At 37.0% G+C, this 25443-nt stretch overlaps 1 protein-coding gene across 2 annotated transcripts in view; it reads right to left on the reverse strand.

Moving 5' to 3' along the window:
• The window catches only part of AP1AR (adaptor related protein complex 1 associated regulatory protein), a 39986-nt gene extending 14750 nt beyond the window's left edge, over positions 1-25236 (reverse strand). For both annotated transcript variants that reach the window (XM_058721637.1, XM_058721636.1), the window contains exons 1-2: positions 25098-25236; positions 1703-1751 (exon numbers count right to left, since the gene is read on the reverse strand). In XM_058721637.1, coding sequence (XP_058577620.1) covers positions 1703-1751; positions 25098-25180 — 132 coding nt within the window. In that variant the 5' untranslated portion in view covers positions 25181-25236. The remainder of the gene's footprint in view (positions 1-1702; positions 1752-25097) is intronic.
• Between the last annotated feature and the right edge of the window lie 207 nt (positions 25237-25443).

Genomic DNA, 25443 nt, shown 5'->3' on the forward strand with positions numbered 1-25443 from the left:
TTTTAAGATATTTGAGTCATGTGTCCCTTTATACACTAGTTCATTTGATATATTCAACAGTCCTATAAGATAGCCAAGATAAGTATATACTATCATTTATGATTTATATGAAAAAGAAAAAGGAGAATTATAGCAATTTTCTTCATAAATCAGAAACTTTTTAAAACTTATAAACTATTTCACCTGAATTATTTCATATGGGTGTTTTAAACCCATACTACCAGAATTTTCCACTTGAATTCAAAAAAAATTTAATGTCATAAGAAGGAGAATTTACTCAACAAACAGGGCCTTAAAAGATACCCAAATAAGAATTTATCTTATAACGTTTATATTTATTCATCTATTCATTAACTGTTTACTGAAAATCTACCAAATGGTAGCCACTGCTCTCAAATATAGTGTCTGTCTTTCTACAGACAGGAAAGTAAACAATTTGTTGATGATGTGATGAACAGTATTATATCCAATGACTAAATGAAAGTCATTACTACTAAATTGTATTACTAAAATATTTGTATTTAAAATATAAATAATTTGATAACCACCAAAAGAAAAAAGTTTTATTGTTAACATTATTTATTATTAAATATTAACATGATTAAAATCAAGAAAACAATGCATTTAAAAGGTTTAGAATGATAAGAGTTTAAAGAAGTGACTTGGGGCACCTGGATGGCTCAGTCGGTTAAGTGTCCGACTTCGGCTTAGGTCATGATCTCGCGGTTTGTGAGTTTGAGCCCCACTCTGTGCTAACAGCTCAGAGCCTGGAGCCCGCTTTGGATTCTGTGTCTTCTCCTCTCTCTGCCCCTTCCATGCTCATGCTCTGTTTCTCTCTGTCTCTCAATAATAAACGTTCAAAAAAAATTTTTTTTTTCAAAAAAAATTTTTTTAAAGAAGTCACTTAAAATTGTTTAAAATTATTATCTTGAACTTTTTTTTTGTTTGTTTTTTGGTTTGTAATTTTTTTAAAAAACTAATTTCTGGTTTACTTGCTTCCTTATTTAATATAGAAGGCAGTGAAGTACAGTGTTCAACCTTTGAAGCCAGGCAGTTTTGGACTGGATTTAGGTTCTGCCATTTATGGGCTGTAACAAAGCCCAACTTCTTCACCTGTCTAAGCCTCTCATTCTCATCCATAAAATGGGATGACTGCCACCCATTCAGCAGAACTACATTAAGAATTATGTGTGATGACATTTATAAACTATGGTGGAGTAGGTGGGACATAGCAGGGACTGAATAGATTCTATTATTATATTTTACACACAAAGAATAAGAAACTCAGTGATTCATCCTGTGGAGTTGCTTAAAGTCAGCTTTCTGCTTTGATCCTGCTGTACTTCTTTACTGGGGCAGGCCAACCATCTATGTCTAGAATCACTGTCTACTGAGCCATTGTAACTGCACAAGAGTACCCTCTCTTTGAATTGTGCACTGTGGAAAAAAAAAGACAAAAAACAAAAACACCACTTCTTAGTAGAAATAGCAGTTCTATTAGAAGAACAGGACCATAATCTTCTGCAAACTTCTCCCTATTCACCCCTCCCCTCCCCACACCAATTCTTTTCCTTTTCATTGGCATCAGTAATATTGAAATATAACAAGTCCATACTAAATCTAGGGCCCTTAATGAAAAGAAAAATGTCCCTTCTGCCTTCCTGAAAGGACTTTTATCCAATCAGATTCAAGACTTACTTACCTCTATAGTTAAGTGCTCACCTCTTGAGCATGTTCTAAAATACTTGGATCTGGGAAGAAAAGCAGAAAAACTTTCAAAATCACAATTAATACTAAAACGGAGCCAATGTAGTGGCATAAACACATTTTTATAAAAACATTTCCCAGATTTTCAAACTTAGTTATAAGTTTAAAAGTGTTCAACCAACATTTTTCTACCGACACCAATATTTACTCAACCTGTAATAACAAATTAATTTATTGTATTTACTACATAGAATACAATTAAATTTTAAAACTCATCTCATTATTGTTATTGTATCAAGGAAAGTATGTTAAAATACTGATGTGTTAAACGATGTATAAGAGTATGTCTCCAATTTTCGAAAACATATGCAAAACAACATAAATCTGGAAAGATATATGCCAATATGCTATGAGTGGTTGTCTCTGGATTATGGAATCCATGTTTATACAAAGTTAGGTACTTTTTATTCTTTCCATGCCCATATAAATTTTAATCATTCTCTTCTGCTCCTATTAGTGAAATTTACAGGTTATCAAACAAGAAACTCCTTTGTTATATCTGCTCCAAGAACATGTCCACACTCTATTAACTATGTTTCTGTCCTCTATTATAGTATGAAAGTTGGTATAGGGCAGAGGCACCCAAACTTCTTTACTACTGGAAGTGCCAGGAGATTATAAGACTTTCACTTTTAATGTGGTTCGTGTTATAGCTGCTTAAATTAATGGAGGAGTGGACTTCATGCCCCCACAGAGACCAAAAGTCACACTGAGGGTTTTTAATGGATCCTTGGACAGAAAGGATCCTTTAAAAGATGAGAAGAATCCTGGGGTTAGGATAGGTCAGAATGCTTTGTGAGTATTATGTGTTTATGTATGTGTGAAAGGGAGACAGGTTTAGTGAAAGGGAATGAATGCTATATTATCATAAAATTTTTATTATTATAAAGAATAAAAAACAGTGAAATCATAGGTCCCATTTTCCTTAGTACAATCTTTATTTGCTAACAGATGCAAAGCAGTTTTATTGCCCATTAAGAGATAATTAATAAAAAACAGAGGACTTGGAATTGTCATTTTACATATCTAATAACTTATGGAACATACACGGAACAAACAAAATACCCTTAATTCTCTAAGCACGTAGTGTCCCCATTCTTCTATTTTCCCCATTTCTCAAACAAAAACAGAAATGAGTTGAGCCTTTGAATAGCGCTGTGTTCTGGTATTAGGATATGTACTTCAAGTACTGTATGCTCTCTCCCTGCAACCATCACTCTCTTCCCTGAATGAAGAATCTATCTCTGATTAATCTACTTCTCCTTCCAGGCTTACTGCGATGGTGTAACTGAATAATAAAGTAAAGTTCAGTAATACTAAGTATCTCATTATAGATTATCAATGTGACTTCATTGCTGAAGCAAAACCTAAAGCAAAGTGGTATACTGTTCAAACCAAGGGAAGTAATTGTACTATGCTTGTATAAGATAGCAGAACACTGTGTTTTATTCCAATTATATACAGATACACCCCTAACTTTAGGAGAAGCCCAAGGTGCTGACTGTTGTAAATGTCTCACTTTTCTGTGCTTTCTGTCCACATTTAACTTTAGTGAGGATGATCGTGCTTTTGCATGACTCTAACTCCCTGATTTTCTGACCAAACTAGACCACAGTCAAACCCCAGACTCATGTGATTGGTTCAGGGTCATATGGAAACTGAGCAGAGAGATATAATATCTTCCTGAGAGCTCTAGGGAGATGCTAGGAGTTATGCTTCTGAAAATCTTCAAAGAGGAATGAAACCAATCAAAAGAATGTTCTGACAGTGTTGAAGTCATCCCTAAGGATCAGGGGCATCCCTGCTCTGCCCATGGTTTTGCTAGTACTTGATAAATCTAGTATCCTTATAAGAAATTCTACCTTTTGCCTAAGATAGTTTGATCTGGATTTCTGTCCCCACAGTCAAAGTCCTGACTAATAAATAAACATAAGTCTATATGATAGAATGGCAAAAGAGCAAGTTAATAGAAAAAAAAAAAAAAACACACCCTAAAACCAAAATAAAACACAACAATTAAGATGAAAGGTATAAAGAAAAGCAAAACAAGTGAAAAAACATTTAAGTTTTCTTTTTAAAAACAGATTAGATTGAAGGTCTCAATCTAATCTGTTTTTAAAAAGAAAACTTAAATTAGATTAAAGGTCTCAATCTAATCTGTTTTTAAAAAGAAAACTTAAATTAGATTAAAGGTCTCAATCTAATCTGTTTTTAAAAAGAAAACTTAAATGTTTTTATTCACAAAAGGCATATATTGATTCCTACTATCATAAATGCCAAGATTATACTAATAGATTAAATACTCAATTTGGCAAACTCAGGGGCAACATTTTTTATTAGAAGAGTTTTATCCTGGGATTTATCCAAAAGGAAGTTGAGAAATATTGTAATACACATTTTAAAGTAATTAGAAAGCCGACTGCTTGAAAGTAGCATCTCAGATTTGAGAGAGCTCTCCATTACTTACGTGGTACATGAAAGAAATTTAAATTAAAATCTTTACATATTATTGGATGCCTAAAAGTCTAATACATCTGGAATATAACTTTTTCAGGGTTTCCTGTAATAAAGTGCCCTGATTTTCTACCTTGAAGTGTTATTTTATTTATTTATTTAAAATATTTTAATGTTTATTCATTTTGGAGAGAGAGAGAGAGAGAGACAGAGTGCAAGCGGGGAAGGGACAGAGAGAGAGGGAGACATGGAATCTGAAGCAGGCTCCAGGCTCTGAGCTGTCAGCACAGAACCTGTCCCAGGGCTCGAACCCACAAACCGTGAGATCATGACCCGAGCCAAAGTCAGATGCTTAACCGACTGAGCCGCCCAGGCGCCCCTTGAAGTGTTGTGTTAGAATAAGGAATGAGGTTCTTCACAATCCTCCTCTACCTACTTCTAGGTAAAGATGATAATACAAGTGAGAGGGTCTGGGTGGCTCAGTCAGTTAAGCCTCCGACTTCAGCTCAGGTCATGATCTTGTTGTTCATGAGTTCAAGCCCGGCGTTGGGCTCTGTGCTGACAGCTCGGAGCCTGGAGCCTGCTTCAGATTCTGTGTCTCCCTCCCTCTCTGCCCCTCCCCTGCTCATGCTCTATGTCTCTCTCCCAAACTAAATAAATAAACATTAAAAAAAAAAAAAAGATGATAATACAAGTGAAAGGTAAGTAGAACAATTGCAGAGAGGAAAATCATACCTGTTTTATTAAATGTGACCTCAAGTGTTTATTGTTTTATTTCATAAATATTTATTGAGTTATGTAACTAAGTGCTTGGCATGGTTCTAAAGTGCTGGCAATACAACTGTCAATAAAACTGATAAAGACCCTACCACCTTGCAGCTAACATTTTTGGGAATGAATGACAATAAGCAAATGGTGGGAAATGCTATGAAAAAGTAAATACTTCAGAGCAAGCAAAGATAGTGACCAGGAGAGGGAGGTTATTTTATGTAGGGTGGTCAGGGTAGGACTTTCGGTTAAAGCAAAATTGGAACAAAGATCCCCCAAGAAAGCCAGCCAGCTAGATAACTGGAGGAAAAGAATTCTAGGCAGAAAAAAGACAAATACAAACAAGCTCTGAGGCAAATTGTTCTTTGCATATTCTGCGTAAGTGGGGGACCTGAATGAATGGCTGGAATGGGGAGAAAAAGATATGAGGTCTGAGAAACAGCCAGGGTCAGACCACAGGCCTTTGTAGGCCATGGGAAGGGTTCTGGAGTTTATTCTCAATAGTTAAGAATTTACAAAAAAAGATTTCTGTCTTTGGCATCCCCCCCACACTTTTTTTTTTTTTTTTTTTTTTTTTTTAGCTTTTATCATGACAATTTTCAAATATGCACAAAAGTAGGGAGGAGAACATATACACCTCCTTGTACCCATTACCCTACTTAAAAAAGTTACCATTTTCCCAAGCAGGCTGTGTATTGTCAGTGCAGGAGCCTGGCCTGGGTTCAGGCTCATGAGCTGTGAGATCATGACCTGAGCAGAAATCAAGAGTTGGACACTAACCAACTGAGTCATCCAGGCGCACCCCAACTTGCAACCCCCCTACTTCCTCTGTAGTCCTCTTTTAGTCTGTAACAGCCCTCCTTGCTGTACCATCACCTCTTCCCATGCCACTCATGTATTGGAGAAATTGTGTCATTTGTCCTGTAGAATTTCTCAATTTCTAGGTTTGGCTGATTGTTCTTCTCTTGGTGCTGCTTGCTTCCTCTATCCTCTTTTTTTCCTGTGTACTGATAATTTGATTTAAATTGAGTGCAATTTTTTAAGGCAAGAACTCTTCATATATGGCACTTGCTGTTGAACTAAATTATGAGGAACTTTATTTTTGTCTGCCTCACTTTTACTGATGCTAAGATGATCTGTAGGTTCAGGTATTGTCAGCCTAATTCATTATAAAGTTTCAAACCAACCTAGAAAAGGGGTGACGGGTGTTTTTAGATGCCTTACGCTTAACATCCATACATAGTTAAGAGTCTGGATGAGAATTCTCTATTCAAATTCCAAGTCTAGCACATTAAGATAAATACCAGTCCCCAAACCCCTTATACTTTTTCTATAATTAACCCTGGGCCTACTTCTCAATTCCAGATCACTAAGAACACCATTCTTTTCTTCCTGGCTTCAAACCCAGGAAATTAATCTTTGTTTTCTTTTCCTATCCTAAGGAAGATTTGCTGTGAACAAAGATACAATGCCAGCGATTTTTCCTCCCATATATATGCTTCATGCTATTACTAATACATACACAAGCCTATTGTGTTTAAGGAGTTTACTACCAATCACTGTGGAGAAATAGAAGTATAGCTTATTCCTGGGGAAAAAGGAAGAATGAGCTATTTCTCAAAAAGTTGGAAATACAGAAAACAAAAATTAAAACTATAAAAGCAACACACAATGTATCTGTTACCTTGACAAGCTAAATTACCTTAAAGAAAAAGAATCTCCTGGGTAAAGGAAAGAGAAGTAGTTAATATCTAAAAGAAGAATGTGTTGGGGCGCCTGGGTGGCGCAGTCGGTTAAGCGTCCGACTTCAGCCAGGTCACGATCTCGCGGTCCGTGAGTTCGAGCCCCGCGTCGGGCTCTGGGCTGATGGCTCGGAGCCTGGAGCCTGTTTCCGATTCTGTGTCTCCCTCTCTCTCTGCCCCTCCCCCGTTCATGCTCTGTCTCTCTCTGTCCCAAAAATAAAAAAAAAAAAAAAAAATGTTGAAAAAAAAAAATTAAAAAAAATAAATAAATAAAAGAAGAATGTGTTAAAGTGGAGGAAATGGAAGGGCAGAAAACAGGGAAGTAAATGTTGGCAGAGTTCATCCAAAGCCCATCTGCAGAACAGTCCCTGGTTCAAGGAACTGAGCTATCTGGACCCAGTGGTAGGTAGTGCTCCATGGTGATGGGTTATTTGAATTGTATAACTTTTTCTGAATTTATGCTAAGAACCTCCACCCTATTATTTACTCATAGTGAAAGAATGTGCTTAACTGAAGCTACAAGTACTATACATTTTCTGGACAGTTATATTTTACATTTTTAATTACCAAATACGCCTTCCATTTTTCTATATTTGACCCAATAAAGCTGAGGGCAAGAGCCTGGGACAAAGGGAAATCACTGATGTGACTGTTCAAACAAAATTACTAGGTGTTAGGGGCTGCTGGATGGCTCAGTCAGCTAAGTGTCTGGCTGTTGGTTTTAGCTCAGGTTGTGATCTCACAGTGAGTTGGAGCCCCACTTTGGGCTCTGCACTGATGGTGCGGAGCCTGCTTGGAATTCTCTCTCTCCCTCTCTCTCTCCTCTCTGCCCTCCCACGTCTCTCTCGCTCAAAATAAACTTAAAAAAAAAATTACTATGTGTTAATGGAAAAACAAAACTAGCCACAGAAAAATCACAGGACTTGTCATCTTCAGGTCTCCCAAGTCCTGTGCAGGAATATTTCATTACAGTACATAGGTCCTAGTTGAGAATATTTTCTTCAAGAATGAAGTTCTAGTTGTATATAAGAGGCACCATTAAAAAAGAACAGTGGAAAATGAGATACAAAGAAATAGGATCAGTCTAAAACCAGAAATTTGATACCAACCAATTAAACTACATTTCCAACAACCTTAGATGAAAGTTAAATCTTAGAAAGAAAAATAAGAAACAAAATGATTGAAAGTAGCAATGTCTATTGCAAAGGCCTGGCTCTTTTTTTTTAAGTTTATTTTTATTTATTTTTGACAAAGATACAGAGAGCAAGTGGGGGAGGGGCACAGAGAGGAGACAGAATCCCAAGCAGGCTCCACACTGATGGTGCAGAGCCTGATGTGAGGCTTCAACTCATGAACTATGATATCATGACCTGAGCCAAAATCAAGAGTTGGATGCTTAACCAACTGAGCCACCCAAACGTCCCACAAAGGCCTGGCTCTTGATTACTATCACTTGGCTTAAAGAAATAACGTTTTGCTTTCTTCATTTTGAAAAAAAAAATATTGACTTGAAAATTCCTAGTATGCATAATGTTACAAAAAAACAAAGTATAACAAGCTATTACCGTAATGGAGAGCAAAGAGAGACATTTATTGTCTATAATGGGCCAGGTATTATTATGCATGTATGGACTTTGTTGTTGTTTTTTTATGAACTTAGTTTTTATATGTATTTTTATATACATTTCCTTTCCACAATAATCCTATGAAGTACTGTAATCTTAGAGACAGGCACTGTTCAACACGATAGCCACTAGCCTACGTGTGGCTATCAAGCACTTAACATGTGGCTAGTCTGAAGTGAGAACTCAGTCTGAATATTTCAAATAGGCACTGGATTTTGAAGACTGAATACCAAACAACAACAACAAAATAAAATGATCTAACTCCAATAACTAAGCTCTTTCAACATATATTCATGATCAAACATAGATAAATATCTTTTAGATCTTCCTCAATTCCTCTTCCTTCCAAGTTAAACTGATTACAGTCCTGCAGTTGAAAACACTGATGTGCATATTCCAATACTCTGTGTATGGCTTAGAATCTACAAGTATGCTGATTTTATATGTAATGCTGCTTTGCAATATAGGCTTTTAGTACACTTTTAGAAGAAACAAATGTTTGTATCATTCATAAAGCATTTGTTTTATTATTCATAAAAAGTTCACTAAATATTAGGGGTTATTTAAAATTAAAAGACATTTAAATCTGACATTTAAAATGAAAAGAAAATGCGGTCACTTTCATTAACTTCTTAAGAATCTAAAAATAAAGAAGAGCCATCCTACTTTTATAGACCTATTGTTAGTATATAAGTGGGTCATGTACAAAGTTCCCTAAATTTCACTAAATTTTTTTAAGTAAATCAGAACAATTTAAGATTTTTCATTATGCAAACATAACTGCTTAAAAATAAAAACGGGCAGCTAAAAACCATATTCTCTGCTTTCATATTTGTAACATTTGACTAAAGTTTTGAATCTCAAATTCATTTCATTGATAATGATAACAAAACTCTAAGAGAAAACTCCCAAGCTCGTAAGACCAGAGATTCTCAAAGTAGTGAATGTTGGAGGTTATCAGAGAAACCAACATGCAAAAATGGCAACAGTAAATCTAGGAAGGCATCCATTCCCCACCCTAGGGCAACAATCAATTAATAAGTTATTATTACTGACAGGAAACTGATGTACACCTCTGATAGCTGAAATAAGAAAGAGAAAAAAGTATGTGTCTATGATCTAGACGCAATACATAAAAACATCTCTAATAATACATATTTAATGCTAACAGCTCTGTTTTAGTAAATCTGTCATTCTCTACTTTGGCATGTAACAATCACCTTGTTAAAAAGTGGAGATTATTGGGGCACCTGGGTGGCTCAGTCGGTTGAGCATCCGATTTCGGCTCAGGTCATGACCTCATGGTCTGTGAGTTCGTGCCCCACGTCAGGCTCTGTGCTGACAGCTCAGAGCCTGGAGCCTGTTTCAGATTCTGTGTCTCCCTCTCTCTCTGACCCTCCCCTGCTCATGCTCTCTCTCTGTCTCAAAAAAATAAATAAACGTTAAAAAAAATTTTAAAAAAAAGTGTAGATTACTGAGCTCTGTCTTTGATTTACAGAGCTGGATATTATATTCTGTTCTACTCATCTATTTATCTAGCCTTATACCAGTATAGCAGGGTTTTGATTATTAGAACATAAGGCAAGTCAGCTTCCTCAAAATTTGTAGGCCAGATTTGGTTTCTTGTGCTTTCATAAAAATTACTGGAATCAGCTTGTGAAGTTCAGTGCAACTGGTGGAACTGCATTCAATTCATATCTTTCTATCCATAAACATGGCACTATCCTTCATTTATTTCAGACTTTTGTTTTTAAATGTTTTGTTCTTACACATCTATTATTGATTTATTTCTAATTTCTTATACTTTTCATTGCTAACATGGAAAGTAATTTTTAAAAAATGTATATTTGTTTATTTTGAGACAGAGAGAGAGAGAGAGAGAGAGAGAGAGAGAGAGAGAGAGAGAGAGAGAGGATGAGTGGGGGAGGGGCAGAAAGAGAGGGAGAGAGAGAATCCCAAGTAGACTCTGCACTGTCAGCAAAGAGCCTGACATGAGGCTTGATCTCATGAACCATGAGATCATGGCCTAAGCTGAAACCAAGAGTCAGACACTTAACCAACTGAGTCATCCAGGTGCTCCAAAAAGTAATTTTTGAAGCATGCATTATCTGTTTCTGGAATACAGGAATACAATAAAGTCTTAGTATAAATATTAGACAGCATTTCACATTAATACATTGGGAAAAATATCTGACAATACCAAATGTTAGGAAGTGGAACAATGAAAATCTACTGTTGGTACAAGTATAACCTGGTAAAACTACTTTGAAAAGTCTGACATTCTGTAATAAATCTGAAGATGTGCATGAGCTATCACCCATTCCATTCCTAGGTATATGTACCTAAAGAATCTCTTATACACATGTACAAAGAGTCATTTGTAAGAATGTTAACTGAAGTGGTTTGTAATACCAAATAAACCTCAAAATAATCTAAATGCTCACCAACAGGAGAATGGATAAATTAATTATAGCCTACTGATACAATGACACACCACTACACAGGAGCCTGAATGAATGAACCAGAGCCACATGTACGAAAATGGATATTTTGAATAAATATTCCAGGTAAGAATCAATACCCTAAAGCAAAGAATTAATCAATCAATGTTTACTGTATTCAGAGTGACAACAGAGGAATAAAAACATCACTCTTTCTTTCAAGTGGGAGGAGTAAACTTAGACCCATATAAGAAGGTGCTCCTGCAAGTTCCAGGAACCATGTGATTACCAGAGAAATGAGTGGAGATAAATGCATAGAGAATAAGTGCATGCATGAATAATGTTTGCAATTAAAGTTGGATCTAGGTAAGAAATGATGACAGATTGTACTAAAGTGGAGTCAGTGAGTGAAATGGATAGGTTAAAGAGGTATTTAGAAAATAAAACTGGAAAATGAGATGATGGGGAGGAGAGTCAGAGAATCCCAATGGGGTTGTAATAGCAAAGAAACAGGAGTCAAGAATGAAGTGTACAAGGGGAGAAAAATAAATGTGGCCAATCCAAGTCCTAAGACTTAAATGCCAAAGGTGACAAGGATAAAAAACTAAGTGATGTGAGAAGCTGAAAGAAACCTATAGGACTACACCAGTATCACATAATACAAAGCTGAGCTGTAAAGAAAATGGTTAAAGTCATATCATGTGTGCACTTAACTTTCATAAATTCAACCATATGCCCTGGAGGGAAAGGGGAGATAGAAATAATGTAGACAACAATTCCACTATTCTATTCAAGAGCATATATATTCAAGTGTATTATGGTGAAAGCTGAGCTGCTGAAACAAAGAGTCTCCAAAAACAATGAGTTAAAGAAAATAGAAGTCTATTTTCCCTTTGTTAACAGTCTAGAGCTCCCCAAAGTCATCCAAGGACATTCATTTATACATAAGCCTTATGTCCCTATGTTTCTAAACAAAGTAAAGTTTCTGTATGTCCATTCTACTACTGCTGAAGATGTGAAAGTGGACTCAAACATATAAATGATATTAAAGAAGTAGAAAAAATAGGCTATCGTACTCTAAATGAAGGTGAAGTAAAAATTTTTGGAAGAGTTTAAAAGTAATGTTACACAAGTGAAAATTCTTGCATATATATATATTCTTGCATATTTATCAATTTTATCAAGGCAGATATCAAGATAATTTTTGATTAAGGATAAAATCGGTCTCATCAAGAATAGGCTGAAAATGCAGTTTTTTATGCTTCTGCATGTTATTTTGCATAGCAGATACCCTTTTCACCAAAGTGACTTAACTAAAAGATAACTGAAAATTTTTCATAAATCCTACATTTGTACTGTTCCTTTTCTTCATATCCTGATATCTAACATCTGTTAAAATAAAATAGGAAACTCTTTCCCTAGATCTTCTGTTTGACATTATAAATAATGAAGAACCATGGTAAATTGTTACAAAGTCTATTAAAAATTAAAAGCTTCCTAAGACTTTTTTTTAATGAACAAAAGACTGGAAAGGTTACAAATCAGATGCCCCACAAAAGCTGTTACAATCAAGATGACAGACACATCATTTTTCAATTATTATCAAGTATTTCAATGGAAGTTTAATAATTCAAATCTCAAAGCATGATCCATCAGTAGGTTTTCCAGGTTGGGATAGCATCGACATAGATGATAATAATAAATAATAATAACACTTATTGTTTAATAAGCCCCTCCTGAATGAAGGCAAATTTAGGAAAAATGAATGTGTAGAAAATGTATTTCTCAAAGAGAAAGACAACTCTTTCTGCTAAACATGGATTAAAAAGAGTCATTGCCTTAAAATTTTTTTCATTCCAATATAGTTAACATACAGTGTTATATTAGTTTTGGGTGTACCATATAATGATTCAACAGTTCCATACATCACCTAGTGCTCATCAGGACAAGTACACTCCTGAATCCCCATCACCTATTTCACCCATCCCCCTCATCCACCTCCCCTCTTGTAGCCACAAGCTCGTTCTCTGTAGTGGAGTCTAGACGCTTCTTGCTTTATCTTTTCTTTTTTTTTTTTTCCTGTGCTCATTTGTTTCCTAAATTCCATATATGAGTGAAATCCTATTTGACTTTCTGACTGACTCGTTGCACTTCACATTATACTCTCTAACTCCATACATGTTTTTGCAAATAGAAATATTTCATTCCTTCATATAGTTGAATAATATTGCATTGTGTATATACACCACATCTTCTTTACCCATTCATCTATCAATGGACAGTGGGTTGCTTCCACGATTTGGCTATTGTAAATGAAAATAGGGATGCATGTATCCCTTTGAATTAGTGTTTTTGTATTTTTTGAGTAGATACCTAGTAGTGTGATTACTGGATTGTAGGGCAGTTCTATTTTTTAACTTTTTGAGGAACCTCCAAACTGCTTTCCATAGTGGCTGCTCCAGTTTGCATTCCCACCAGCAGTGCACAAGTGTTCCTTTTCTCTATATTCTCACCAACACCTGTTGTTTCTTGTGTTGTTGATTTTAGCCATTCTAACAGGTGTGAGGTGATATCTCATTGTAGTTTTGATTTGCATTTCCCTCATGATGAGTGATGATGAGCATCATTTCATGTTGTCTGTTGGCCATCTGGATGTTTTCTTTGGCAAATGCCTGTTCATGTCTTCTGCCCATTTTTAACTGGATTATATTTTTCGGTGTTGAGTCTTATAAGTTCCTCATATATTTTGGATATAGCCCTTTTTTGGATATATCAGTTGTAAATATCTTCTCCCATTTTGTAGGTTGCCATTTAGTTTTGATGATTGTTTCCTTTGTTGTGCAGAAGCCTTTTATTTTTATGTAGTCCCAATGGTTTATTTTTGTTTTTATTTTCCTTGCTTTCGGAGACATACCTAGAAAGAAGTTGCAATGGCAGATGCCGGAGAAATTACTGCCTGTGATCTCTACTAGGATTTTTGACTTCAGGTTTCACATTTAGGTCTTTAATCCATTTTGAATTTATCTTTTGTGTATGGTGCAAGAAAGTGGTCCAGTTTTTCCAACACCATTTGTTGAAGAGATTGTCTTTTTCCCTTCAGATATTCTTTCCTGCTTTGTTGAAGATTAATTAACCATATACTTGTGGGTTCATATCTGGGTTTTCTATTCTGTTCCAGTGATCTATGTGTCTATTTTTGTGTTAGTACCATACTGTTTTGATTACTACAGCTTTGTAACCTGAAGCCTGGAATTGTGATACAGTTTTGCTTTTCTTTTTCAAGATTGTTTTGGCTATTTGGGGTCTTTTGTGGTTCCATACAAATTTTAGGATGGTTTGTTCTAGTTCTATGAAAAATGCTGTTGGTATTTTGATAGGAATTGCATTAAATGTGCACATTGCTTCTGACATTTAAACACTAGACATTTCAACAATATTTGTTAACAATATTTGTTCTTCTAATCCATAAACATGAAATGCCTTTCCATTTTTTAAAGTCTTCTTGAATTCTTTCATAAATGTTTTGTAGTTTTCAGAGTGTAGGTCTTTCACCTCTTTGGTTAAGTTTATTCCTAGGTATTTTATTATTTTTGGTGCAATTGTGAATGGGATTGTTTCTTTAATTTCTCTTTTTACTGCTTCATTAGTGTATAGAAATGCAATCAATTTCTGTATATTGATTTCATATCCTAACACTTTACTGAATTCATTTATTAGTCCTAGTATTTTTTTTTGGTGGAGTCTTTTAGAGTTTTCTATATACAGTGTCATGTCATCTGCAAATAGTGAAAGTTTTACTTTTTCCTTACTAATTTGGATGCCTTTTATTTCTTTTTGTTTTCTGATTGCTGTGGCTAGGACTTCCAGTACTATGTTGAACAAAAATGGTGAGAGCGGACATCCTTGTTTTGTTCTCGGTATTAGGGGGAAAAGCTCTCAGTTTTTCCCCATTGAGTATGATGTTCGCTGTGGGTTTTTCATATAAGGCCTTTATGAGGTATATTCCTTCTAAATCTACTTTGATAAGGGTTTTTATCATGATATGTTGTACTTTGTCAAATGCATTTCTGCTTCTATTGAAAAGACCATACAGTTTTTATCCTTTCTCTTATTGATGTGCTATATCACATTGATTTGTGAATGCTGAACCACCCTTGTAACCCATGAATAAATCCCACTTAATCAAGGTGAATAATTTTTTAAAATTTATTGTTGAATTCAGTTTTCTAGCATTTTTTAAAGGGCTTTGTGTCTATGTTCATCAAGGAAATTGGCCCGTAGTTCTCTTTTTTTTAGTGGTGTCTTTATCTGGTTTTACTATCAGGTTAATGCTGTCCTCATAGAATGAATCTGGAAGTTTTCCTTCCTCTTCTATATTGTGAACTAGTTGGGAGAACAGGGATTAACTCTTCTTGAAATGTTTGGTAGGGGGTGCCTGGGTGGCTCAGTGGGTTAAGCATTTGACTCTTGATTTTGGTTCAGGTTTGTGAGATCCAGCCCTGAGTTGGGCTCTGCACTGAGAGTGTGAAAACTGCTTGGGATTCTCTGCCTCTCTCTCTATCAAAAATAAACATTAAAAAAAAAAGGTAGAATTCCTGTGTGAAGCCATCTCGTCCTGGGCTTTTGTTTGTTGGGAGGTTTTTTTTTTTTTTGTTTTTGTTTTTGTTTTTTTTTCTTTTTTTTTTTTTCAACGTTTTTTTTTTTTATTCATTTTTTGGGACAGAGAGAGACAGAGCATGAACGGGGGAGGGGCAGAGAGAGAGGGAGACACAGAATCGGAAACAGGCTCCAGGCTCCGAGCCATCAGCCCAGAGCCTGACGCGGGGCTCGAACTCACGGACCGCGAGATCGTGACCTGGCTGAAGTCGGACGCTTAACCGACTGCGCCACCCAGGCGCCCCTGTTGGGAGGTTTTTTGTTTTTAATCACTGATTAATTTCTTTACTGGTAATCAGTCTGTTCAAATTTTCTATTTCTTCCCGCTTCAGTTTTGATACGTTATAGGTTTCTAGGAATTTATCTATTTCTTCTAATTGTCCAATTTGTTGGCATATAATTTTTCACAATAGTCTCTTACAATAGTATTTCTGTGGTGTTTGTTAGGTGTTATATCCTCTCTCATTTGTGATTTTGAGTCCTTTCTCTTTTTTTCTTCATGAGTCTTGCTAGAGGTCTATCAATTTTGTTGATTCTTTTCAAACAGCTCCTGGTTTCACTGATCTGTTCTATTGTTTTGTTTAGTGTCCACATCATTTATTTCCTCTCGAATCTTTATTTCTTTCCTTGTGCTGGCTTTGTGTATTGTGTATTGTTCTTTTTCTAATTCCTTTAAGTGTAAGGTTGAGATTTTTCTTGCTTCTTGAGGTGAGCCTCTATTGCTATAACTTTCCTTCTTAGAACCACTTTTGTTGGGGTGCCTGGGTGGCTCAGTGAATTGATCGTCCAATTCTGGATTTTGGCTCAGGTCATGATCCCACGATTGTGGGATCAAGACCCACGTTGGTTCCACATTGAGTGTGGAGCTTGCTTGGGATTCTCTCTCTCCCCTGCACAAGCTCTCTCTTAAAAATAAAAATAAATAAAAATAAAAATACAATAAAAATAAAAATAAAATAAAATGAAATAAACCGCTTTGGTGCATCCCAGAGATTTTGGACTGTTGTGTTTTCATTTTCATTTGTTTCCAGGTAACTTTTTATTTCTTTGATTTCTTGCTTCACTCATTCACTGTTTAGTAGCATGTTATTTCACCTGTATGCATTTGTGGTCTTTCCAGATTTTTTTCTTGTGGTTGATTTCTAGCTTCATAGCATTGTGGTAAAAAAAGATGCATTATATGAGGGTCACTGCCCTTTAAGAGGGGCCTGAGGAAACTAATAACTAGAAGGAGCATTACTGGTCTTTTGGTTCTTTCTCATTCATCCTCTGCAATCTGTATACAGCATGTGAAATTGCTGACCACCTTCTTCTTCAGTAACTGTTGCTACTTATGTATCTATGATATTGAATTTTCTAATTATAATTGAACCTCCCTGGGTTACTGAATGATAGACATAGCTTTGTAGTTAAAACACAAAAGTGAATAAAAACTTACCCATGTACCCAAGAGGCTTAGGGTCTAACAGGGTAGATGCACAGGTAAATTAACAACTGCCATGCTTTGAGAGGGATATGTTCAGATGAGGGGCATCAAAAATCAGCTGGAGGAGGGATCAGCCAGGCCCCAAGTAGTGAAAAAGAGCATTTCAGAGAGTAGCAGTTACCAAAGGCAAGGGGGAATGAAAGAGCAAGATATATTTAAGAAACATACTCATTAATTCTGTCAACAGGTATTTAATGCCTGTATACCTTCTATCCAAGGCATAGAACTTGGAGCTAAACAGTCAATGGTGAGCAAAAACAGACATGGACTCCTTCCTTTACACTGAAAGCAGAAAACAGGTATTAACCAAATAATCACACGATTTCAGGTATAGTAAAAACCTGAAGAAGTGCTCAGAAGAAAAGGATGATGATTCCATGATGGTGTGAAGACTTATCCACTGAGGGTAGGAAGTGGTTTGGGAAGACTTCTATGGGGAGAATCCTCAAGCTGGCGTCTAAAAGATGACTGAGTAGGAGCTACCTAAGTAAAAAGGGAAGAAATGGATGCAACGACGTGTACGACACAGATGAGTACCACCTCCCCCCAAAAGCCTTGAAGTAATAATGCAAAGCCTTGAAATCTACATTAAAGATTTCAATGTTTATCCTAAAAGTATGATAAACCACTGAAGAATTTTAAGCGGTGTTTATTCACAGATTTGCGTTTATCGTTACTTTGACTCCAAAATATAGGAGCTACTGAAAAGGATCAGGAATAGATGTGGGTAGACCTGCTGGCAGTCTACCCACTCAGTTAACAAATATATACTGGGTGCCCAATATGTGGCAAGCACTGTTTGTATACTGGATGTATAGGAATAAACAAATCAAAGTCCCTGAGTTCATGAAATTTATACTCTGTTAAAGGGGAACGAATACTAGACAGACAGAGTTTACAAAGTCATGAAGTGGTAAGTGCTATGAAGGAATAAAGTAGTGTCAGAAAATGATGAATTAGGAAGAGTGTTGTTTTACCACATGGTACTGAAAATCTAGGCAAGAAATGATGAAAGCTTGGACTAAGGTGGCAGTGGTGAAAGAAATAGGTGGGTTGAAAAACTAGGAGGTACAAAAGAATCTGGTTTGGGGGACGGACTAAGAAATGTGAGATGATGGGGGAATAGTGTCATAGATGCTCCTAGGTTAGTGACTTTAAGGAAGGTACAGAAGAATCTAATTCAATTTTTAAGGACTCCGACATTTAATGACAAAGGTGAAGAAAATGAACATTCAGGGGCACCTGGGTGGCTCAGTTAAGCGTCCAACTTTTGATTTCGGCTCAGGTCACAATCTCACAGTCATAGCACTGAGCCCCACATTGGGCTCCACACTGAGTATGGATCCTGCTTAAGATTCTCTCTCTCTCTCTCTCTCTCTCTCTCTCTCTGCCCTTGTCCCCCACTAGTACTCTCTCTCTCTCTCTCTCAAAATACATAAACATAGGAATAAACAAGAAAATGAGCATTCATAGGATATAGGGAAGATAGATCAATTTAAATCCACTACCCAGGGAGGTAGATAGAAAATATGGTATGAAATTACAGGAGTTAAAGGAGGAGCAAACAGCATCAAATGCAGCTAAAAGGTGAAGTACAGCAAAGATTACTAATACCCACTGGATTATGATGGCTGTTTTCACGTTATGGGGCAGAAGGAGGCAACAAAGGCAGCAGTGGCAGGGAAAGTGAACATTTAGCTTGCCTTGAAGACTGAGTGAGAAGTGAGGAAATTGAGATACCAAGACTGGATAATTCTTTAGGTTGTTAAAGGGAAAGAACAGGAAATAGGGTAGTAGCTAGCCGGAGATGTAGGAGTCTAAGTAAGGTTTAGTGTTTCTTTCTCTTTGTTTTTCAGATTAATGAGACATAGGCTCAAAAAGGTATCAGTGAGAGGGTAGAGGTACAAATATCCAGAAGATAGAATGGTCTGTTCTAAGGCAGGGAGGCTGTATTAGTTGGAAAGATGTAAGGGCAATTCAGAAGGTATCATCTACAGAACATGACAACCCATATTTGTAGGGTGATTGAAAGGGAGGAGTTTAATATGATTCTTAGATTCATGGCTTTAAGTGACGATACAGTGTTTACCACTCATGAGGTAGGGCACAAGGTAAAAGAAATGATTGGGGCTTTAAAAAATAAAAAAATAGAAAATTGAGGAAAGGGCTGTGAGAAGGGAAGAAAGATGAGCTCAGCTTTACAAACTGAATTTGAAGTTATGTTTCATATCCAAGTGGAAATACTCAGTGGGTAATTACGTATTTCAGAGCTAATACTGAGATGACTGGGCTCATTAGTATGCAGGTAATAGGTAAAGCCATGTGTTTTCATGCCATCACCAAGGAAAAGTACATTCAAGAAGGAAAATATATTAAAAAAGAATAGAGTAAGGTTCAGAGCCCTGGGGAGTCTTTAAGGTAAAATACAGAATATTCAGGAAATTCATATCCATTTAAGTCTACTACTGTTCTCCTTCCTAACTCCTGAAATTTCAAAAGAAATGTCCTATACTTGTATATTTTTCTGACAAACATGCAGAAAACCAAACTGAATCTCTCAATGACACTATTGATTACTATTTTAGCAACATGTATTATGATGAAATATTCTCATTAGTATTCTCTATGGTCTTTTTTTTTTTTTAATTAATCAATGTAAAACTGGTAGGATATGTGTTCAACTCTGTGAACGAGTGACATTTTTGCTAAAGTTAGACAATTACCTAAAAGAAAAAGGATAAGAGAAAACATTGTTTTCTATATCTTACAAGTACATAAGTAATACTCCCTGGTTATTTATTCAACAAACATGAGACACTGAGAGTAGACAGAGATAAAGCATATCCTTGACCTTGAGGAGCTCTCAACCCATATCACCTTTTATGCTAGAAGTCAGACAACTATGGTCAATGGGCCAAATCTGGCCCAGTGCTGTTTCTGAAAAATGAAGTTTTATTAGAATACAGTCACATGCAATTTGTTTACATATTATCTATGTTTTTGTGCTAAAACCGCAATGCTGAGTAGTGGCAAAAAAGCTGCACCTATGGCCTGCAAAGCCTAAAATATCATTATCTGGACCTTTACAGAAAAAGCTCACCTTATAAAGCAGATTGAAGCCTAGAGAAAATATTATTTCCTCAGGGAGGTAACATTGTCTCAGGGGGCTGGGCAGGTTTCATAAAGACAGCAATACTTGGGGCACCTGGGTGGCTCAGTCGGTTAAGCGTCGGACTTTGACTCAGTCACGATCTCGCAGTGAGTTCGAGCCCCATGTCGGGCTCTGGGCTGATAGCCCGGAGCCTGGAGCCTGCTTCCGATTCTGTGTCTCCCTCTCTCTCTGCCCCTCCCCCGTTCATGCTCTGTCTCTCTGCCTCAAAAATAAATAAACGTTAAAAAAAAAAAAAAAAAAAAGACAGCAATACTTAAGAATAAGTAAAAGCTCACCAAGAACAGGAAAAGAAGAAATATCACACACAAAGGCAAGGATGAGAGAACACTGTAATTTAAAACAGGAATGCATATAGTCCATCTAGTATCTAGGAATTTGGGGATGTGGCAAGTGCAAGAATGGCAGAGAATACTTTCATTGGTTTTCCCTGCCTATGCTGCCAAGGTCATGCATGCAGGAAGTAAAATCTACAATTTTAATGCATATTTTAAGAAAAATATAACTGGAAAACACAATTAGGCTGGTAAAATAGATTAAAATTATCTTGTTGGGAGTTTAAATTTGATACTACTCTCAATGGAAGGTTATCATTTTTCAAAAAAAGTTAAGATATTAAGGTTTATGAATGAGTTGTTTTTTGAAATTAGATTTATTGTTTTCCTTTTTATATTATTCTCACTGATTTGTATTCTGATATTATCTTCTGAATGAGAGAATACTGAGATTACACTCTTTACGCAAATGCAGAGACTACATATAATCTTGAGCAGACGTTATGTTGCACATTTGAGCTGTTGCCATGCATCTCATCATCTCTCAGAGAAGGGGAAAAAGGCTGAGCAATTTAGCTGTAGGAAATAGGACACACAGGAAGTGGTTAAGTAAGGGCCTAGTATGATCCAGTATGAGTTTTAGAAAGCCTAACTCCAATGACAAAAAGGGAAGATGGACTGAAGTATGACAGATACATACAACAGGGAGAACCATCAAGAAGCCAGTGACCTGGCGATAAAAAAGACAAAGTTTAAGGCAAAGTACCAACAAAGGAAATGGATTCAATATGTATAAAGAAGAGACTGACTTAGCTGATGAGACAGAGGTAGAAGACTGTGAAGTTTAGTCTGTGGCTTGGAAAACTGTGAATGCAGCTGTTAAAGGAATTAATTCATAAAGCAGTGAAAGAAGAAACCTTGGGGGAAAGAAATTATACTATTTTAGATATTTCCTGCAATATTAGATATTTTAGATAGGCTGATTTGAGGAGACTTCACATATCCAAGTGTATCTGTTCACTCAGCAACTGAAAATACAGTGCTGAACCCTTGAAAAGAGGTCTGTTCAGAAGACATGAGATTTGGAAGTGTTGGTGGTTGGGAAATCATAGGAATGGATGAAATTTCTTCAGGGGTGGGTTTATGTGTAAAGAGAACTAAATAAAGCACAGAAAACAAGGAGAAAAATCCCATACTTAATAGGCAGAGTAAGAACAGCCAGCAGAGAAGCAGGAAAATAAAAGTGATGTTGCAGAGGTCAAGTGCATAGTTTCAAGAACAGTTTATCATACAGAATAAAGAGTCAAGTTGTTAAGATATATGCATACATTACCTACAAAATAAAAAGCCGTGAGCTATTAGTGATTAAGAGTAAAGGCTCTGAATTCATAGGGACCTGGGCTCAATCCCAGTTTAGCTATCTTGAGTAAAATAAACTTGCCACACTTCAGTTCTCAATCTGTAATGTATGTAATAGTACTTACCTTTGTCACAAGAATGTGGTAAGGAATAAATGAGATAATGTAAAGTTATTAGAACAGAACCTGCACACATAGGAAGTAATCAGATGTTGGCAGCTATTATTAAAATATTTTTTACCAGGAAAGAAAACAGCTGATCATTGTAAACTATTGCCTGAATTGAGGCAACTTTGTGGCTGAAGCCAAAAGGCCAACAAATATTAAATATAAAGGATACAAAACATGATCATACCTTTATATAAAACCACAGCACATTTTGGAGCACATGGGTGGCTCAGTGGGTTAAACGTCTAACTGTTGATTTCAGCTCAGGTCATAATCTCACGGTTTGATTCATGAGTCTGAGCCCTGCATCAGACTCTATGGTGAGAGTGCAGAGCCTGCCTGGGATTCTCTCTCTCTGCTTCTCTGCCCCTCCCCTGCTTGTGCATGCACTCTCTCTCACTCTCTCTCAAAATAAATAAATACACTTTAAAAAATAGTTTAAAAAAAACCTATTGTACATCTTAACTGGAACCACTGTGTGGAAATATATGGCAAGATAAAAATGGTAATTAAGATATAACACAACAAAACATAACTGGATCTTCAGTTTGAGAAAGAAACTAACACTAAAAGTACATACAAAAAAGATTTCCAGTACTGCCCAAGAATTGACCAGCAGGTGGAGCCCTCTGGAATGTGTTGGTGGGCAAAACTTCCTAGAGTGAAAAAGGGTGACTCATTAAGATGTCTAAATTTTATTCCTTAAAGATATTTTACTCCCTCTGCTTTAATCACCAAATAATTTTATTAGTAGCAATATATTTGATTGCAATATATATCTTAACGCTGATATTAATATTTTGACTAGTTGACAGATATCTTAGAATATAAAATACTAGAATTCCCTAATATTTTATAAACAAAATCAGAGGTATTCTGGTTTTGAAACTGGGTAATGAATACTGAATGATCTGACTTTGAGATACCCTTGGGGAATCTATGAGGCTAAGGCCCTAGGTCATAAAGCATCCTTGTGATGTCCAGCTTAAAACAGTCTAAGAAAGCCCAGTTTCTTCCTACCTATGACAACTACAGTGACAAATATAAATTAAATCAAGTTTTTGCGATCACTCCCTAAATTTTTCATCTTCAGATGAACTATTAGTTAATTATCTAAACCTATACCAAAAAGAAAATCAGAATTACCAGGGGATTAAAAAAAAAGCAACTAAAACGAGAGGCAAAGTGCAACTTTATTCTGTAAATAACAATTAGCTACATCCACTTGTCTCTGCATGCTTACTAGAAGCTTCTAAAACAATGTGAAAATTAATGTAAAACAATAAGTTATCAGTATATTCAAATAAGGGAACTGTCTTGTCCAAATCTATGTTTATGGATTGATAGAAAAAGTACTGATATCACCATTATATGGTTTTAGATGACAGTGTCCACACCCACAGAAGTTCATTCCTTCAATAGGACTTGCTTGTTCAAGGAGTTTTGCCCATAACAGAGGAAAACAGATCAAACCATTATGTTTTTATGGCATATCAACCGACAATTAACACACTGATTTCACTGATTTCCCCCAGCCCCTTCCCTATGCTGCCAAGCTTAGGTGCTTGGGGAGTAAAATCTACAATTTTAATGCTACACTCTAAGGAAAGCATAATTAGTTTGTAAAATCATAATGAAAGATCAAAACAAAAACTCCAGACACCACAGTGTCCAAAATCAAATACAAATGATTTCTGCTTACCCAATTAGATCATAAGACCCTATTTCTACAATTAGACTTTAACACACCACAACACAAATACAAACAGAATATTAACAAAGCCAGAGATTTTGTGGCTTCCAGTCCTTACTCAAACCTAGTTAAGCATATTTAACTATATTGGTGCACTTGCACACAAAAATTAGGAGTAAATTACAGGATTATGTCTGACATGATAAAAACAGCTGTCATGTTCCCCTTTGACAGTAATAGCCCTTAAGTCAGGGAAACCAAGACACTAAACTAGGCACAAAATCTTTAAATCCTAACCTTTCCATTCAGACTACTTAGTGCACAACCTTGGCTACTTTGTATCAGTGAGGTGATGCAATGAACACAAAGAATATGCACCTGACGAACCAATGAGTGAATCATATATAAATAAGATCTCCATCGCCAAAAGATCCAAATTATAAATCATGTGGCTTCCCGTTCGTGTATTCAGAACACCCTATTACCTAATAATGTTGGTTCAATGAGACAGAGACTGAAAATTTAGCAATCTGTTCCATAAAGTGCAAAAAGTCTTATTCCTTACATAAAGCGTCTTGGTTCATATTTTCTATTCTAAGTTTGAATTTCTGGGAAACATTTAACAACAACAAAGCCAACTTCAAAGGAGTTTGTTCTAATTTTTTTCCAACACTGTAAGAAATAAAAACACAAAAATGGAATAATGAAATTCTAGTATTCTATGGATGGTGTGAATAGAAAAACCTATGCATATGCCAGTTTTAATCAAGAGACGTGAGGTTCAGAAGGACTGTGATTTCCTCAGTATTACAGAGTTTATAGGTAGCAATCAGGGTCTAGCATTCCTCTGGAAATAACCGAAAGAATTAATACGGAAAAGCCACACACTGCTCCTCTTGTTATCAGTACCAAGAATCCGAATGCCTATTGGGAACCCAGCAATTCGGCAAGTCTTTGTACATGTCAAAGAGTTACTCAATGTCTGGAACCTTATTTTACTACATAAAGCATCCAAATGACTTCTACTAACAATCCCTCTGAGATATCAACTTTCTGGAGCCAGATTCTCAGCGGCTCTGTCACAGCCAAAGGGAGGATCAAATACACAGCTATTACCCTTGGCATCAGCCCAAACTCAACGTAGGGTGTGTCCGGGTTGTTGTGAAGCCTGTTCTACTGCCCATTCGTAGAGAGTACCCCATGCTTCCCAGAGAAGACGCCTACCACGACTCCTTCCCCGCGTGACATCGCGCCGGGAGGGAGTCTTGCTGGAGGCGGCAAGAGCGACACCCGCCCCCTTCTCTAGCTTTTTCCCTGGGGGACCTCTCGACCAGGGCCTCCACTACGACAGCCCGCTCGACGCCGGGCTGAGGGGCTCCCGGCCTACTTGAAGACATAGGGGGAGGGAGGAAACGGAGACAGTGAAGGGGGTTCCCCGCAAGGGGCAGAATGGGAGGAGCCAGTGGGAGCTCGGCCCTTCCCCCAGCGGGCTTACCCTCCACCGCCTCCTACACGTTGCAGCCGCCCCGCTTCCTTGCGGAGGAGCCCGAAGCACTGCGTCCAGCAGCAGTTCCCCATCGCATGCCGCCCAGGCGCCGCCGCTCCTCCTCCTCCCGCTCAAAGCCCACACTCAGGCCCGGCAGCCGCATCCGCGCGGCACGAGCCGAATGAGGCTTCGGGGACCAAGGGCGGGCCGGCCGGCGCGCAACGGCGTGAGAGACTGGGACAGGCGCTCGGAACAAAGGCAGCGGTTACTCCAGCAGCCACCGAGTCGCTGCCGCTCGAGGGAAGAGTGCCGGGCTGCGCGATCTGGACTCCCTCGCTGTCCGCATGGCCCCTCG

The sequence above is a fragment of the Neofelis nebulosa genome, chromosome 3 (assembly GCF_028018385.1).
Source record: "Neofelis nebulosa isolate mNeoNeb1 chromosome 3, mNeoNeb1.pri, whole genome shotgun sequence".
NCBI classification, from domain to species: domain Eukaryota; kingdom Metazoa; phylum Chordata; class Mammalia; order Carnivora; family Felidae; genus Neofelis; species Neofelis nebulosa.